The 14,485-nt window shown below is 41.3% G+C and overlaps 1 protein-coding gene across 2 annotated transcripts in view; it reads left to right on the top strand.

The window, feature by feature from the left end:
- RNF169 (ring finger protein 169) overlaps positions 1 to 14,121 on the top strand; it is an 89,039-nt gene extending 74,918 nt beyond the window's left edge. Inside the window, exons 5-7 of one of the 2 annotated variants that reach the window (XR_009504619.1) lie at positions 5,748 to 5,847; positions 6,299 to 9,204; positions 10,963 to 14,121. Coding sequence is in view for 1 of the 2 variants with exons in the window: in XM_059930820.1 (XP_059786803.1) it covers positions 5,748 to 5,847; positions 6,299 to 7,483 (1,285 nt within the window). In the remaining variant the exon portion in view is untranslated. Of the gene's footprint in view, positions 1 to 5,747; positions 5,848 to 6,298; positions 9,721 to 10,962 lie in introns of those variants that run through there. The other variant, XM_059930820.1, reaches the window with a different exon arrangement.
- The last annotated feature ends 364 nt before the right edge of the window (positions 14,122 to 14,485 follow it).

The raw sequence follows: 14,485 nt of genomic DNA, 5'->3' as shown, positions 1-14,485 counted from the left end.
CTTCCAAAAAATTGTAGGGGAGAGAACACTTCTAAACTCACTTTATGAATCCAGCATTACCCTGATACCAAAGCCAAATAAGGACACCACAAGAAAAGAAAACTAGAGGTCAATATCCCTGATTAATATAGATGCAAATATTCCAAATAGAATATTAGCAAACTGAATTCAACAGCACATTGAAAGGCTCATACACCATGACCAAGTGGTATTATCCTTGGGTTGCAAGGATGGTTCAACATAGGTAAATCAGTAAATGTGATACACCACATTAATAGAATGAAAGATGATGGGACTTCCCTGGTGGTGCAGTGGTTAAGAATCTGCCTGCCAATGCAGGGGACACGGGTTTGAGCCCTGGTCCGGGAAGATCCCACATGCTGTGGAGCAACTAAGCCCATGCGCCACAACTACTGAGCCTGCGCTCTAGAGCCTGCGAGCCACAACTGCTGGGCCCACATGCTGCAATTACTGAAGCCCGCGCTCCTAGAGCCCGCGCTCCGCAACAAGAGAAGCCACTGCAACGAGAAGCCCACGCACCCCAACAAAGAGTAGCCCCCGCTCACCGCAACTAGAGAAAGCCCGCGCATAGCAATGAAGACCCAACACAGCCAAAAATAAAAATTAGGAAAAAAAAGACATAAGGGGAAAGCTCTTTGACATTGGTCTCACAACAGTATTTTGGAGATGACACTAAGCAACAAAAGCAAAAATAAGTAAGTGGGACTACATAAGACTAAAAAGCTTCTGCACAGCAAAAGAAAATCAACAAAATGAAAAGGCAACCTATGGAATGGGAGGAAATATTTGCAAATTTTCTATTTGATAAGGGGTTAATATCCAAAATATATAAGGAACTCATACAATTCAAAGGCAAACATTCCAAGCAATCCAGTTAAAAATTGGCAGAGGAACTGAACGTTTTCCGAAGAAGACATACAGATGGCCAACAGTTACATGGAAAGTTGCTCAGCATCACTAATTATCAGTGAAATGTAAATCAAAACCACAATGAGATATCACCTCACACCTGTTAGAATGGCTGTCCTCAAGAATATGAGATGATGAGTGTTGGCAAAGATGTAGAGAAAGGGAAGGAACCGTTGTGCACTGTTAGTAGGAATGTAAACTGGTGCAGCCACTGTGGAAAACAGTATGGAGGGTCCTCAAAAAATTGAAAATAGAACTACCATATGATCCAGCAATCCCACTTCTGGGTATGTATCCAAAGAAATGAAATCAGGATCTCAAAGAGATATCTGCACTCCCACGTTCATTGCAGCATTATTCACAATAGCCAAGATATGGAAACAATCTTTAAGTGTCCATACGTGGATGAATTGATAAAGAAAATGTGAGATAGATATGGGTGTGTGTGTGTGTGTGTGTGTTTATATATAATTCAGCCATGAGATAGAAGAAAATCCTGCCATTTTCAACAACATGGATGGACCTTGAGGGCATTGTGCTAAGTGAAGTAAGTCAGAGAGAAAGACAGATATTGTATGTCACTTATAAATGGAATCTTAAAAAGCCAAACTCATAAAAACAGAGAGTATAATGGTGGTTGCCAGAGGGTGGGGGAAATGGGGAGATGTTGGTCACAGGGTACAAACTTCCAGTTGTAAGATGAGTAAGTTCTGGGCATCTAATGTACAACATGGTGATTATAGTCAACAATACTGTATTATGTATTTGAAAGTTGCTAAGAGAGTAGATCTTAAATGTTCTCACCACAAAAAATAAATGGTAATTATGTGAGGTGATGGAGGTGTTAACTATCCTTACCATGGAATCATTTCACAATATATGTGTATCAAATCTCAACACATTGTACACTTTAAACTTACACAATGTTATATGTCAAACATATCTCAGTAAAAATGGGAGAAAAGAAAAAGCATCCAGATTGCAAAGGAAGAAGTATTCTTCCTTTCACCTCTCTATTCACAGATGATATGGTATTATTCGTAGAAGATCCTAAGGAATTCATGAAAAAACTATTAGAGCTAATAAACAAATTTAGCAAAGTTGCAGGATACAAGATCACCACACAAAAATCAGTTGCATTTTTGTATATTAGCAGTGAACAATGTGAAACTGTAATTAGGGAGGTAATTTCATTTACAGTAGCATCAAAAAAACAAAAACCCATCAACCTAAATTAGGAATCAACCTAAATGCCCATCGACAGACGAATGGATAAAGAAGATGTGGTACATATATACAGTGGAATATTACTCAGCCATAAAAAGGAACGAAATTGGGTCATTTGTAGAGACGTGGATGGATCTAGAGACTGTCATACAGAGTGAAGTAAGCCAGAAAGAGAAAAACAAATATTGTATATTAACACATATATGTGGAACCTAGAAAAATGGTACAGATGAACCGGTTTGCAGGGCAGAAATTGAGACACAGATGTAGAGAACAAACATATGGACACAAGGGGGGAAAGTGGCGGCGGGGTGGGGGTGGTGGTGTGATGAATTGGGCAATTGGGATTGACATGTATACACTGATGTGTATAAAGTAGATAACTAATAAGAATCTGCTGTATAAAAAATAAATTAATTAAAATACAAAAATTCAAAAAACAAAAACAAAAACCCAGAATAGTTATGAATAAATTTAACCAAGGAGGTGCAAGACATGTACACTAAAAACTATAAAACGTTGAAAGAAATTAAAGAAGACTTTAAGAAATGAAAAGATTTTCTGTGCTCATGGATTAGAAGACTTAATATTGTTAATATGGCAGTACTTCCCAATTTGTTTTTTACACATTCATTACAATACCTATTTAAATTCCAATCTCTTTTTTCACAGAAATGAATAAGCTGACCCTGAAATTCACATATGGAATTGCAAAGGATCCCAAATAGCTAAAACAATCCTGAAAAAGAACAAAGGTGGAGGACTCACACTTCCTGATTTCAAAACTTACCGCAAAGCTACAGAAATCAATAGTATGGTTCTGAAATAAGGGAAGATATATCAATCAGTGGAATAGAATTGAGAGTCCAGAAATAAACCCATACATCTGTGGTCAGTTGATTGTCAGTAATGGTGCCAAGACCATTCAGTGGAGGGAAGAAGAGTCTCTTCACATATGGTGCCGAGACTACTGGATATCCACATGCTAAAGAATGAAGTTGGACTCCAACTTCACACCATGTACAAAAATTAAGTCAAACTGGTTTAGATACCTAAATGTAAGAGATAAAACTATGAAACTTTTAAAAGAAAACACTTGAAGAGTTTAGTTGTATAATTACTGCTCTCTTATAGCCCTTTTGTGGTATGTTGTGGTGAACTTCAGTGACTGGCTGCTTCTGTGGGTCAAAATTATCTTTTCATCAACCTGTCTCAAGTGCTTTGCACAGAGTTGGTGCTCAGTAAAGTCTGCTGATCAAATGAATGGAAGAGATAATGACGGTTTCAGCCATACTGAGGTTTACCAAAAAGATTTTAGATTGTCAGAAACTATTTAGGTGTCCTTGTTGTGTGCTTGAGTGCTGCAAGTGTGAGTTTCTTCCCTGGGCCTTTTCTCTCACCAAAACAGAGTTTAGAGGGTATGTTAAGAAGTTCTCCCCAGCAACAAGTAGTTGTCATTTGTACATCAGATAACTTGGGCATGTCGCCAGTGTCTTTAAATTTGACTGTTATTGCTGACAAAATGGATGCATAGCCTGTTTTTTGAAAAGTATATATATTAAGCTAATTTTAAATTTTGGAATGTTTGGACCTTAAAGTATAGATCCAGCCTCAGTTTGAACACCTCTAATGACATGGAGCTTAGTACTTCCCAAGGCAGATATCATTGAACTGCTCTTACTATTGAAAGTTATAAAGTTCTTTCTTATGTTGATCAGGAAATCTTTTCCTTTAAGTTTGTACTTGTTTCTCCAATGGAATCATGCGAAACAAGTCACATATTTGACATAGTAATGCTGTCTCTTTCAGCTCTATATCCATTCCTCTTGACCCAAAGTAAATGTTATTCATCCCAGCATTTTAACATACTGTACAGTTTACTTTTGGGTAACTTGCACCACTGACAGTTTGTGTGAGTTCTGGGAATGCAAATGAATTTCAGTATTATTCTAGGTAAAATACAAACCAAGCTGACTTGTAAGCAGCTGCCTTTATAGGGTAATGTTGAAGTTTCCTACTTGCTCCAAAATATACCTCCCACCAGATGGTACAACTCTCACATTATTTTTATTTTTTGGTTCAGTGTTGAATTTTCTTGGTAAAATGCAAACATGTGATACAGGTTGGCCATCATTTTCTCCTATTAATACCATAGCATAGATTAGTTCATCAGATTGGAGCCATCTAGCAAGGTGATGTGGCTATGAGACATAGGATGAGAGGGGTTTGAATGGGAGGAATAACACAGAAATGCTGGAATAGGTAGGCTAGGCCTTCACTAGAGATGTAGGGAGAGGAGAGGAACTCTGGGAATGTACCTTATTACCTCCTTTATAAGTTTTCTCTGAACTAATCTGGCATAGTAAAATTTTAAATCTTTTGCTCAAAAGAGTAGATATGATTATTCCATTCCAGAGCTAAATAGAATCACTCAAGGAAATAATTTCTGTTTGGGATCATCTATGTGGCCATGTGTCCATCTTGCCTTCTGGCAAATTCTTATTTATCCTTCAAAATATATATGCCATAGGAAGGCTTTTGCAACCCTGCTCTCACTCCATCCCAGGTAATTAATAACTCTCTCTTTTATGCCATTCTTAGGCATAATTTTGTTGTTGTACCATTTCACTGTATTGTATTGAATTATTTGTCTGCTTCACTGGACTCTGATTCCTTGAAGACCTAGACTGTACCTCATTCTTTTCTGTATTTCCAGTGCCCAGTTAGTGCTCATCAGTGACTGGCATATAGTAAGTGTATGTTAAATGCTTATAGAGCAGAGTTGTATCACAGGTAAAATATCTCTTGCAAACATTTGTAAAAGCATTAGTCTCACCAGACATGTATTAGGCAAGAGTTGGAGAGTAGAAAACAAAGGTGAGTAATAAGATAGTCAAGAATCCCTACTTACAGTCTCTGGGGCAGGTGACAGTCATCTGTACATAATTCTTACACAGTAAGATTAATGTTATAATATAGGTAATTTGGTTTTTGGTTTGCATTGTAAAGTCATAATGTAATGCATGCATAAGACAAAAAAAGAAAAGTCATGTGTTCTTGAAACCTCTTAATTCCAAAGGATGTAGGCCTTTGGAAGCTCAAATGTAATGGATTAAGGGAGAGACTATATTTAATTTTTACTCCTTGCATAGGAATCTAGTGCATTGCTATGCATTTTATAAGTTCTTAAATATTTGTTTCATGGCTGATTTAGATTGCTTGAGGAGAGGTTTGGGCCTAATCAAAGGAAAAAAATGTATTGTTTGTAAAGGTGATTTAATACTGTATCCACCCTATTAAGGAAGGTGAGGTGTCCCTACATTTCTCTAAGCGTGAGTGAAATAGCCATTGGTCTTGCGTTACTTAGGCAGGATCTGAGTTTGGAAACAAAGGCTTAAACCAGATGTCCCCTCTGGAGAATTCCCTCTCTCTTTGGACAGGATTTGTTCTTAGAATGTATTTTGTTAATAAATTAATTCATTTTCTATTGTAGCTGCGTGGCTTTGAAAGCACAGAAGAGATTGTCATTCTTTTTCCTTAGCAATCATGGGCTACTTTTGACTATTTGTCTTTTATTTATTCTCTTTTAGGAACCTAAATTCCAAGATGGAAAGGAGTCAGAGCTGCAGTGACACTGGTCAGGACAGAGTGAAGGGCAGACTGAGAGCAGCCCCAACCAGCAAAGCCAAGGTAGACCTCAGACACAGGCTTCTGGGACTCTCTAGTCCCGTCCTGCACACGGCCACAGGAGAAACTGTTCCAGATGAGAAGAGGCAGAATGGGTCCTAGGCATACTGATTATGTTGGAGAATTTTATAAAATAGATGTGAAGGAAGAGAGTTTGAATTAGTAGCCAGATGGGTGGAATGAGGGCCACTAGAAGAACCTTCTTAAAAGTTCTGGATGAGTTATTTTTCCCCCAGAATTTTCAATTTCATTAATTGTTTTAAGTATGTAGGAATTTCTGCAAATGGTGGGTGCGTTCTAGGTTAGGGATTTTCCACATTTCTTAGGCTCATATGATCCTTTATCCCTTTTCTTACCCTTTTCCTCCCTATCCCTCTACCATCAAGAAGGAATTACGACGAAAAAAAATATGTATATATATGTATGTATCTGTAATCTTTTAAATCTCTTTCAGGTCACAACCATGACCCCAGCCTCCAACCCTATCATTGGCGTCCTCTTGTCCACCCAAAACAACCGCTGCCTCTCGGCCCCTGACTTAACCATTGAAAAGCGTCTGCCCTTCAGCTCCCTCTCATCCTTGGCTTCCTTGCATAAGCCAGAGCGCTCCATCAGCCCTGAGAGCAACGACAGCATCTCCGAAGAACTAAACCATTTCAAGCCCATTGTCTGCTCACCGTGTACTCCTCCCAAGAGGCTCCCTGATGGCCGTGTACTGAGTCCCCTCATCATCAAATCAACACCCCGCAACCTAAACAGAAGCCTGCAGAAGCAGACTTCTTATGAGGCCAGTCCACGGATCCTCAAAAAGTGGGAACAGATCTTTCAGGAGCGGCAGATCAAAAAGACCCTTTCGAAAGCCACCCTCACCTCCCTGGCTCCAGAAACAGGGGAAGACTTACTCGTCACTGAAGTTACCCATTCTAGCAAGGAGAAGCCACTTCTGGCTTTAAATACAAGACTGTCCAGTGGGCAAGTACTCTCTGAGTATACAGGACCTACCCCCACTGACCTTGATTATTTCCCCTCTGTTAGCCAGACAAAAGCAGAACAGGGCGGTGACAGTAAAAGGAGCACTGAGATCCCATTAGAAACCTGCTGTTCTTCAGAACTCAGACTGGGAGCCAGTGGGACTTCTTTGGAGAGAGAGCAGTTTGAAGGGTCAGGGTCATCCCCAGATGCCAAGTTAGATAAAACCTGTATAACAACAACTATGAGAATCTCAGCAGTTAATTCAGTGCTACCTAAAAACAGTGTGTTGGGCGGGGTCCTCAAAACAAAGAAACAGCTGAAGACAGTGAATCATTTTGAGCTGCCTAACGGTGTTCTGGCAGACAACCTAGGTGAGGAGCCACTTCCTTCCTTGCGTCGGGGCAGGAAAAGACGCTGTAAGACCAAGCACTTGGAACAAAATGGCTCCCTTAAGAAACTGCGACAAAGCAGTGGTGAGGTGGGTCTGGCCCCAGCAGACCCAGTACTGCGAGAGATGGAGCAGAAATTGCAGCAAGAGGAAGAGGACCGGCAGCTCGCTCTGCACTTGCAGCGCATGTTTGACAGTGAGAGGCGGACTGTGAGTCGGCGGAAAGGAAGCGTGGATCAGTACCTCTTGCGGTCCAGTAGCATGGCTGGGGCCAAGTAGCACACGCTGAACAGTGTTGCCTATTTTTCAGAGGTCTTTGGGCTTGATCATTCACCCCGAAGAAATGAGTGTTCTCACTTTGGGTGTCTTTTAATGGCAAAACACTGTCTAGCATGATTCTGAGAGGTCTCGGGCCTTCGTAGTATATATATCCAAGGGAGCTGCATCTCTGCCTCCCTGTGACCCAGGCCAGAAGCGCTCCTCACCCCCTAAGTGACCCACCCCTTAGGGCGTCTGGGCCAAAGCTGGCAGCACCTGCTTGGAATGAGATTCAGGAGCACAATGGCCAGGGTTAGAAATGGTAGAGGAAAAGGGGATACCTTCTCAAACTGATAGACCTCCTGACTTCTTTCAACAGGTGTTGTTTTATATCAGCCGTGCAGATAAAAATTAGTTCCATCTTTTTTTAAAGAAGTGGAACAGTGTAGTTCTTTGGCAGATCCAAAAAGATTATGTTCCCCCTTCTTACCCTTGCCACAAGTAAATATTCCTAATTAAATCAGTTTTTATGCTTCTACAAAAGTTAATTTACATTCCTTGTTTAAAAAATAACATTTGATTAATGCTATATAGTTGACAGGCCACATTCGTAGTCATTGTTTAATTTGGTCTTTTCAGGAGACCTAACATGTAAGTGGTATTAGTCCCATTTTTAGATGATGAAACTGCAGTGCAGATGTTCAGGTTCTCTCAACTACTAAGGGCATAGCCCAGACTGACTGCTGGGTCTCCCAACAACAAATCCCATGGATTTTCCACACTTAAGAGGTTGCCATAATGGACAGCGATCCAAGGACGTACCAGGGGAGCCTAGAGAAAGCTAGCTGGGCTTTGAATGTTGATTGTGCAAAATCCACATGCAGATAATTGAGACTGACTGGAAGTGTAAACATATACTGTGCAATTATCCCCATCCCTACAGTGTATAGCCTTCTGTTTTCCCGGGGTTCCACTCTGTTAGATAAACTACGATTGGACTTCATTGTTACTCTCCATATGGCCAAGAGTTATCTGCAGTGTTGATCTAAAATCCAAAAAATTTGCCCAGAAGTCAGGCAAGAACAATACTGAAACTCCCTACTGTGGAAACAAGGAATCTAGCTGGATGCAGCTGGTAAATTCAGTCCCATGGACCTTTGGGGTTTATTTTCCTTAGCAGCTGACACCATGTGTCTTTTGCATCTCTGGTGGTGCTTGGTGCTTCTGCCCATCTGGGCTCATTGAGAGTAGGGATTAAGATACGATTTTAGGGAATCTGAGGTGGCCTGGCATTCCCTGTGCATGTACGAGCTGTTACTATAAAGTCATGTGACTGGCATTTTAACAAACCTTTCAGATCTTATATATCCCAATGTATGTTGTTCCCCTCAGGTGGCCTCAGCAGGATGCTGCATAGTTTTCCCAATGATGTTGCCATTGGTGAAAACATCTCTGGAACTGTCCTCAAAGTCTAGAGACATCTAGACATCTAATGTTCGAACTGCAAAGGACGTTAATGGTCATCTATTCCAACTTCCTCCTCTTACTAAGGCAGAAGCTAAGATCCAGAACAACGACTCACTTATCAAGATCACAAAGGATTTACTATATCACCTACTTTTGCTTCTTCTCAGGAGATTTGCCTCCCTTCTTCTCGGCAAATCTTTAATCTTTGGGGTTATAGGAAAGAGAATTTTAGTTTGAAACTAGTCAGAAGCTATTTGAAGCTTCTGGAAGAGAAGGTAGGTTACCTAGAGGGTTTGGAGTCAGAAATGAGGTGCATCTGTAAAGCAGTCAGAGCCGTTTTCTTGGGCAGCTCATAAACAGTTCCCAAAGAGGCGTTCCAGAGATGTCTTAAGTATTTTGGTAATCACTGAGATATGTGGAACCTCCTCAGTGACTACTTTGGTGGGGAGTGTCACTTACCTGAATGTATGTATTCTGTGTTCTGTGTGTTTGTGTGTGCACATGTGCAGATGTTTGTTTAGAAAATATACATCAGTACTTTCTATTCATACCACTTCAGTTTTAGGTCCTACCAGCAACATACGCCCTCCAAAGGCTGCTGGAGGGCATATTGGTGCCCAAGATAGAAGAGCTGGCACTGGTTTGTAGAGGACAGGGAGGGTGACTTACTAAATGCCCTCAGAGAAGACATCAGTTAACTGCCATTTCATGGAGTTCCTTTTCGATCTTAGTAAATGTTATTGGAAGGCTAGTCTCATTGGTAGTAGCAAAGACACTTATTTTTCCACTTGTCACCTTTTTCTATATCTTCAATCATTTGAAAAACACTTCAGTTGGAACTGATTTTTGGTTTTGGAAAAAAGATAAATATTTTTAATAGAAAAGATATATATTTTAAATATTTCCCCAAAATAATACTTTCATTTTAAGAAATTGCTTAGCAGTAGCAACAAGTTTTAGCATCAGGTGCAGAGTGAAAATTTCTTGTTAGGCAAATATTCCAAAAGCTGGATCCAGCTTACTGACCACTTACTGTGGAACCTCGAATGGTATTGACAGTTGTTGTTTCCAAACTTCCAGCTGAGCAGCAGTCCTTCAAATATAGACAAAGCAGTTTAGGTTAAGGAGGGAGGAGGCTTAATCTTTAATCTGCTTGGCTTTGGAGGAGGGTAAAACCACTAAGGTATTATCTGTATTTTAAGATGCTTCCCATACTTAACAACTAAAACCTGAACACTTCTTTCTGGAAAATTTCCCTCTCCTGTTGCTTGATTGTGAAGTTGGTCACAAATGGAGTTGTTGACGTGAATTCTTTGGAGAAAAAGACAAAGGAAAACAATGATGGGGAGGGTTTGTGAGCTAGAATGAAAGATACGGTATCTCAGAAAACAAACATTTCTCACAAATCACTGGAATCTGATTCACCATAGAAATTTCCCATGTTCTCCTAACTCTGTTCCTTGTGTATATGCTTTCTGTGTTTTTTCTTATTAAAGGGGAAGTTATGAGAGGTTGGAGGGTAGAGGTCATTCTGATGGGAAATCCAAGAAATGTAATGCCCTAAGAAGGGGGCTCTCAGCCCTTTTTTTATCAAGTGGGAAAGATACTTCGGGAACATGTTCATGATCCGTTGATTGTATCTGCTGAAAGAAGTCATCTGGGCCTGTTAGGTTAATGTCAAATCTGGGGATTATGTATCTAGCCCCTGGCCCCTTTCATGTAATTGCCTCTTTTTAGAAGGCTGCTGCTTCTTGGCTGAAGCTTCCCAGGAAAACCTTTTTTAAGTGGCTTCATTTATTTTTTTAAACTTAATCTTTAAATTTTTGCCTGGAGGAAGCACTGGTGATGAATGCTTTCTGTGTTTTTTGTTCATTTTCTCTTAAGGAAAAATGCCCTTAAGAGATTAAAGCTGCTTAATTAATTGCTATGTTATTACAAACAGACAAACTAAGATGGAAAGCTGCCATTGTGCTTGACTGGTGAAGCTGATGACCGAAGGCTGTGCCGTTTGTCCTTTTTGTTCCATTTGACAGATATTTCCTGAGCTTCGAACTTGTGCCAACCCTGTGCAAAGTCATGGCTATAAAGATGGAAAGGACAGCCCTGCTCTTGATGAGCTCAGTGTCTACTGGAATGTATTTGAATGCATGTGTGGCTGGAGAGCTCGTTAATGGTTTCATGAAAGACCATAGTGATGATCTTGGATGGCCCATTGAAGGTACTGTCCAGCACCCTTGAACATTTTAGATACCCCCATCAGTATTTGTGAATTTGATTGCAATACTGCTCTCCATTTCTTAAGTAATTTTACCAGTGGAGAATGATTTTTCTCCTCCAGTGATTATAGGACAATCGCATCTCTTTAGGAGCTGCTTTTAGCGTAAAGCCCCAAGAAATGAGGAAGGTTGTGGGTCACTGACATGGTCAGAGGAGGCTCACTCTCAACTTAGTAACCTACTAACCTCTTCCCCAACCAGACCTCTCACCAGAGCTGGCAGCAACTTGGGATTCCTTTCCTTTTTCCTGCATGGCTTTCCATTGAGATGGAAGGCGAGCAGGTGAGGAAGGGAAGAAAAATGAAGGCTGGATCATAATCATAAAATGTTAGGTAGCTGGAATGGGCATGGAAATTATCCAAGTCAAACTATACCCCCTGATGCCCTTCTTCTTTTTTTTTAAGAAATGAGGAACTTGAGGTTCAGTGCCCTGTGTCATATTTGTACTGTAGTTGTCTAGGGTCTGAATGAATAGTCCTCTAAGTTACACACACACAATCTGCTAATGAGGGGGACACCCAAATGATTGTTTTAAGTTTTTTCTTCCTGCTTTTTACAGTTAGAATTAAAATGTACCCAGATCCCCTGAATACACACCCAGGCAGGGAAAACCCCCATAATGAGAGTAATGTGAATGTGAAATCTTGGGAAGTGATATATTTTGATTGGAATAGCCGTCATTTAAACTACCAAGGATTAGAACCCAACCAACCCTTCACTTTTCTTTGAAAATCAGGAACTCCTTAGGGACTTAATTTTTCTCAGCCAGCCTTTTCCTTATCAACCCAGATTGGTTCCTTTGACTTGCCTTTTAGAAGTGAGTATAGCTGTTTATAAATTCTTGTGACTCAATGAGAAAGCAGGTCTTTTTTTTTTTTTTTGAGGGTTGGGGGTGGGATTCTAGGAAAAGAGGATGCTGAATAGACTTTCCTCTAAAGATGATCCAGAAATGCATCTTTACACGTTATCCACAGTGAATATATACAGAAGTCACCCGTTTAGAAATTGGTTAAATTGGATGAAGGAAAAGTACCAAGACTGAATGTGCACATTGTTCTATGTATTATCAGTATTTTTTTTCCTAAGAGAAATATTTACACATTTTGCTTTGTGAGAAAATGCTTCCTTAATGCCTTGTTTCAGTAATTGTGGGAGGCAACCTCAAACTGGGGGCAGGCTCTCTTTCTACGTTTTCTGGTGTCTTAAGTCAAGAACTAGTTGGACAAAGCCAGGGTAAGGCCAGGCTTGTTCTTCTTCCTTTCCTCTCATTTAATAAGGGGTAGAAACAGGGAATGTACTCCTCAAAGATCAAGCCATGAGAGCTCAGGAGCAGCTTTCGGGACCGGCTCCAGACGGCGGCAGCAGATTCTCCCTTGTTGGCCCTGCCCCCTCTCCAAGCTGTGCCACCAGTAGGAGCAGGGCTTTCCCTCAGTGGGTTCAACCCTTAACCTCCAGCAGAACCTTCGAGTCCTAATGAGAATGGGTAACTATGTAAAGGAAAAATGATTATCTTAAATGCCAACTAATGGATTTTTTTGTCTGTGTGTGACTGATGTACTATTTACTCTTAGTTCTTCGTATAAACAGCTGTCCTTAGGGCCTTATCCCCTCCAACCTAGAAGTAGAAAATGGTTTGGAGTTTGGTTTCATTCAACCTGCTGTCTGCATTAGATTGCAGAAGGGGCCCAGACCCTTGGCACTGCCATTGCTGGCTGCCTCCTCTCCAGCTCATTACAAGGAGCTTTTTGACAAAGACAGAGGACTCAGAACAGGTGTGCCCTGTCAGGGATACTTCTGCTAAGGGATCAAATGGGATGATGTGCTGTTTAAACAACACCAAAGTGCATTCTTCAGTGTAGGCTTGCCAGGTTGAGGAGAGGCCCAAGTTGAGAATACAGTAAAGCAAACTCATGAATGTTCTGTTTCTAGTCAGTCGTATCTCTGGAGAGCAATCTCAGGCCAATCTGAGCTGAGCTTAAACTATGTGTGTTTGAGTTTTGGTGCTATCTTTGCTCTGGGAGATGCCCTGTGTTGGAATGTCTTGCTTCGGCATTCAGAATGATGGGAGAACCAATTTATTCAGATGGTATCCCATGTGGAATAACTGAGAAAGTTAAGAGCGTCTGGCCTAGATAGGTATAGCCTCTTCAGGATAGTCTCGTATCGGTAAAGGGCCAGCCTGGCAGAGAGAGCAGATATACTCTGGGCAGAGAGAGCAGATATACTCTGGGCCCAAAAGCAGAGTTAGGACTACTGAGGGACTTAGGCAGATGCTTAGTCCAATGGCTAGAGCCATCCAATAGTTTTCCCAACAAAGGAAGGGACAGCCTTTGTAGGGAATGAGCGCCCTGTCACTAGATGTGCAAGCAGGAGCTGAATGATCTGTTGGGGAGATTGCAAGAGGCTTCATGCCTTGAGGCTGGGATAGGATGTTCCCAGGAGCCTTTCAGGCCTGAGAGCTTATGGTTTGATAGTGTTTCTGGCGGAAGGGAGCATTCCAAATCTCCCGAACTTAAACCTAGCGAGGTTTACAGTGTGAATGTTGGGGTGGGTTCTCCTTCCTAACATTAGTGGAAGGATGATTTTGGGCCTAGGAGATCCAACGTGGTAAGTCAGCAACATGCCCCAGCACATGAGTGCCGCTGAGGGTAGCACTGTGTTTATTACCTGAATCTGTCCAGGTGCCTGTGCGAATGAGTGAGACGTAACTGACTTTGTAACTTGATATGTGTATGGGACTGTATGTGATCGTGTATGTGACTGTCTGAACTTGAATATGTGTCTGGTATGACCACAGCTTGGTGTAAATATGTAACTGGCCACATGTATGTGACTGTGGTTGGTTGAGTGTGATAATATGCGAACACTTGTGTCCTAATAGTCTCGCACTTGAAATACAGCAGATACTGCACCACAGACCTGTGGCTACAAGACTGTATTTCTATAATCGCCTTAATTGCACCTTAGGTTGTGGGAGTTTGTGCCTTGCTGTGGGTCCTTAATCCTTATGCCACTGCTTCCTGGACCCTGGGAACTGCAGGCCTGCTCCCCAGGTCTGAATTGTAGGCACCTCCAGGAAAGCAGTCTTAGGAGAAATCATTGCCCAGGTGACTAGGTCACACCCAGCACCCACACCCAAATGCACATCTCTGGAATTCAGCCCCAGTGGCCTTCTCCTGATCCTCCTCTATAGTAGGTGCTGACTACTATGCATTCATGAGAATGGGGCAACCCCATAGGCTGCTTTGGCCAGAACTAGCTTACTTAACCTGAGTCCAGG

Source organism: Balaenoptera ricei, chromosome 8 (assembly GCF_028023285.1).
Source record: "Balaenoptera ricei isolate mBalRic1 chromosome 8, mBalRic1.hap2, whole genome shotgun sequence".
NCBI lineage: Eukaryota > Metazoa > Chordata > Mammalia > Artiodactyla > Balaenopteridae > Balaenoptera > Balaenoptera ricei.
This window is presented reverse-complemented; position numbering and strand designations above follow the sequence as displayed.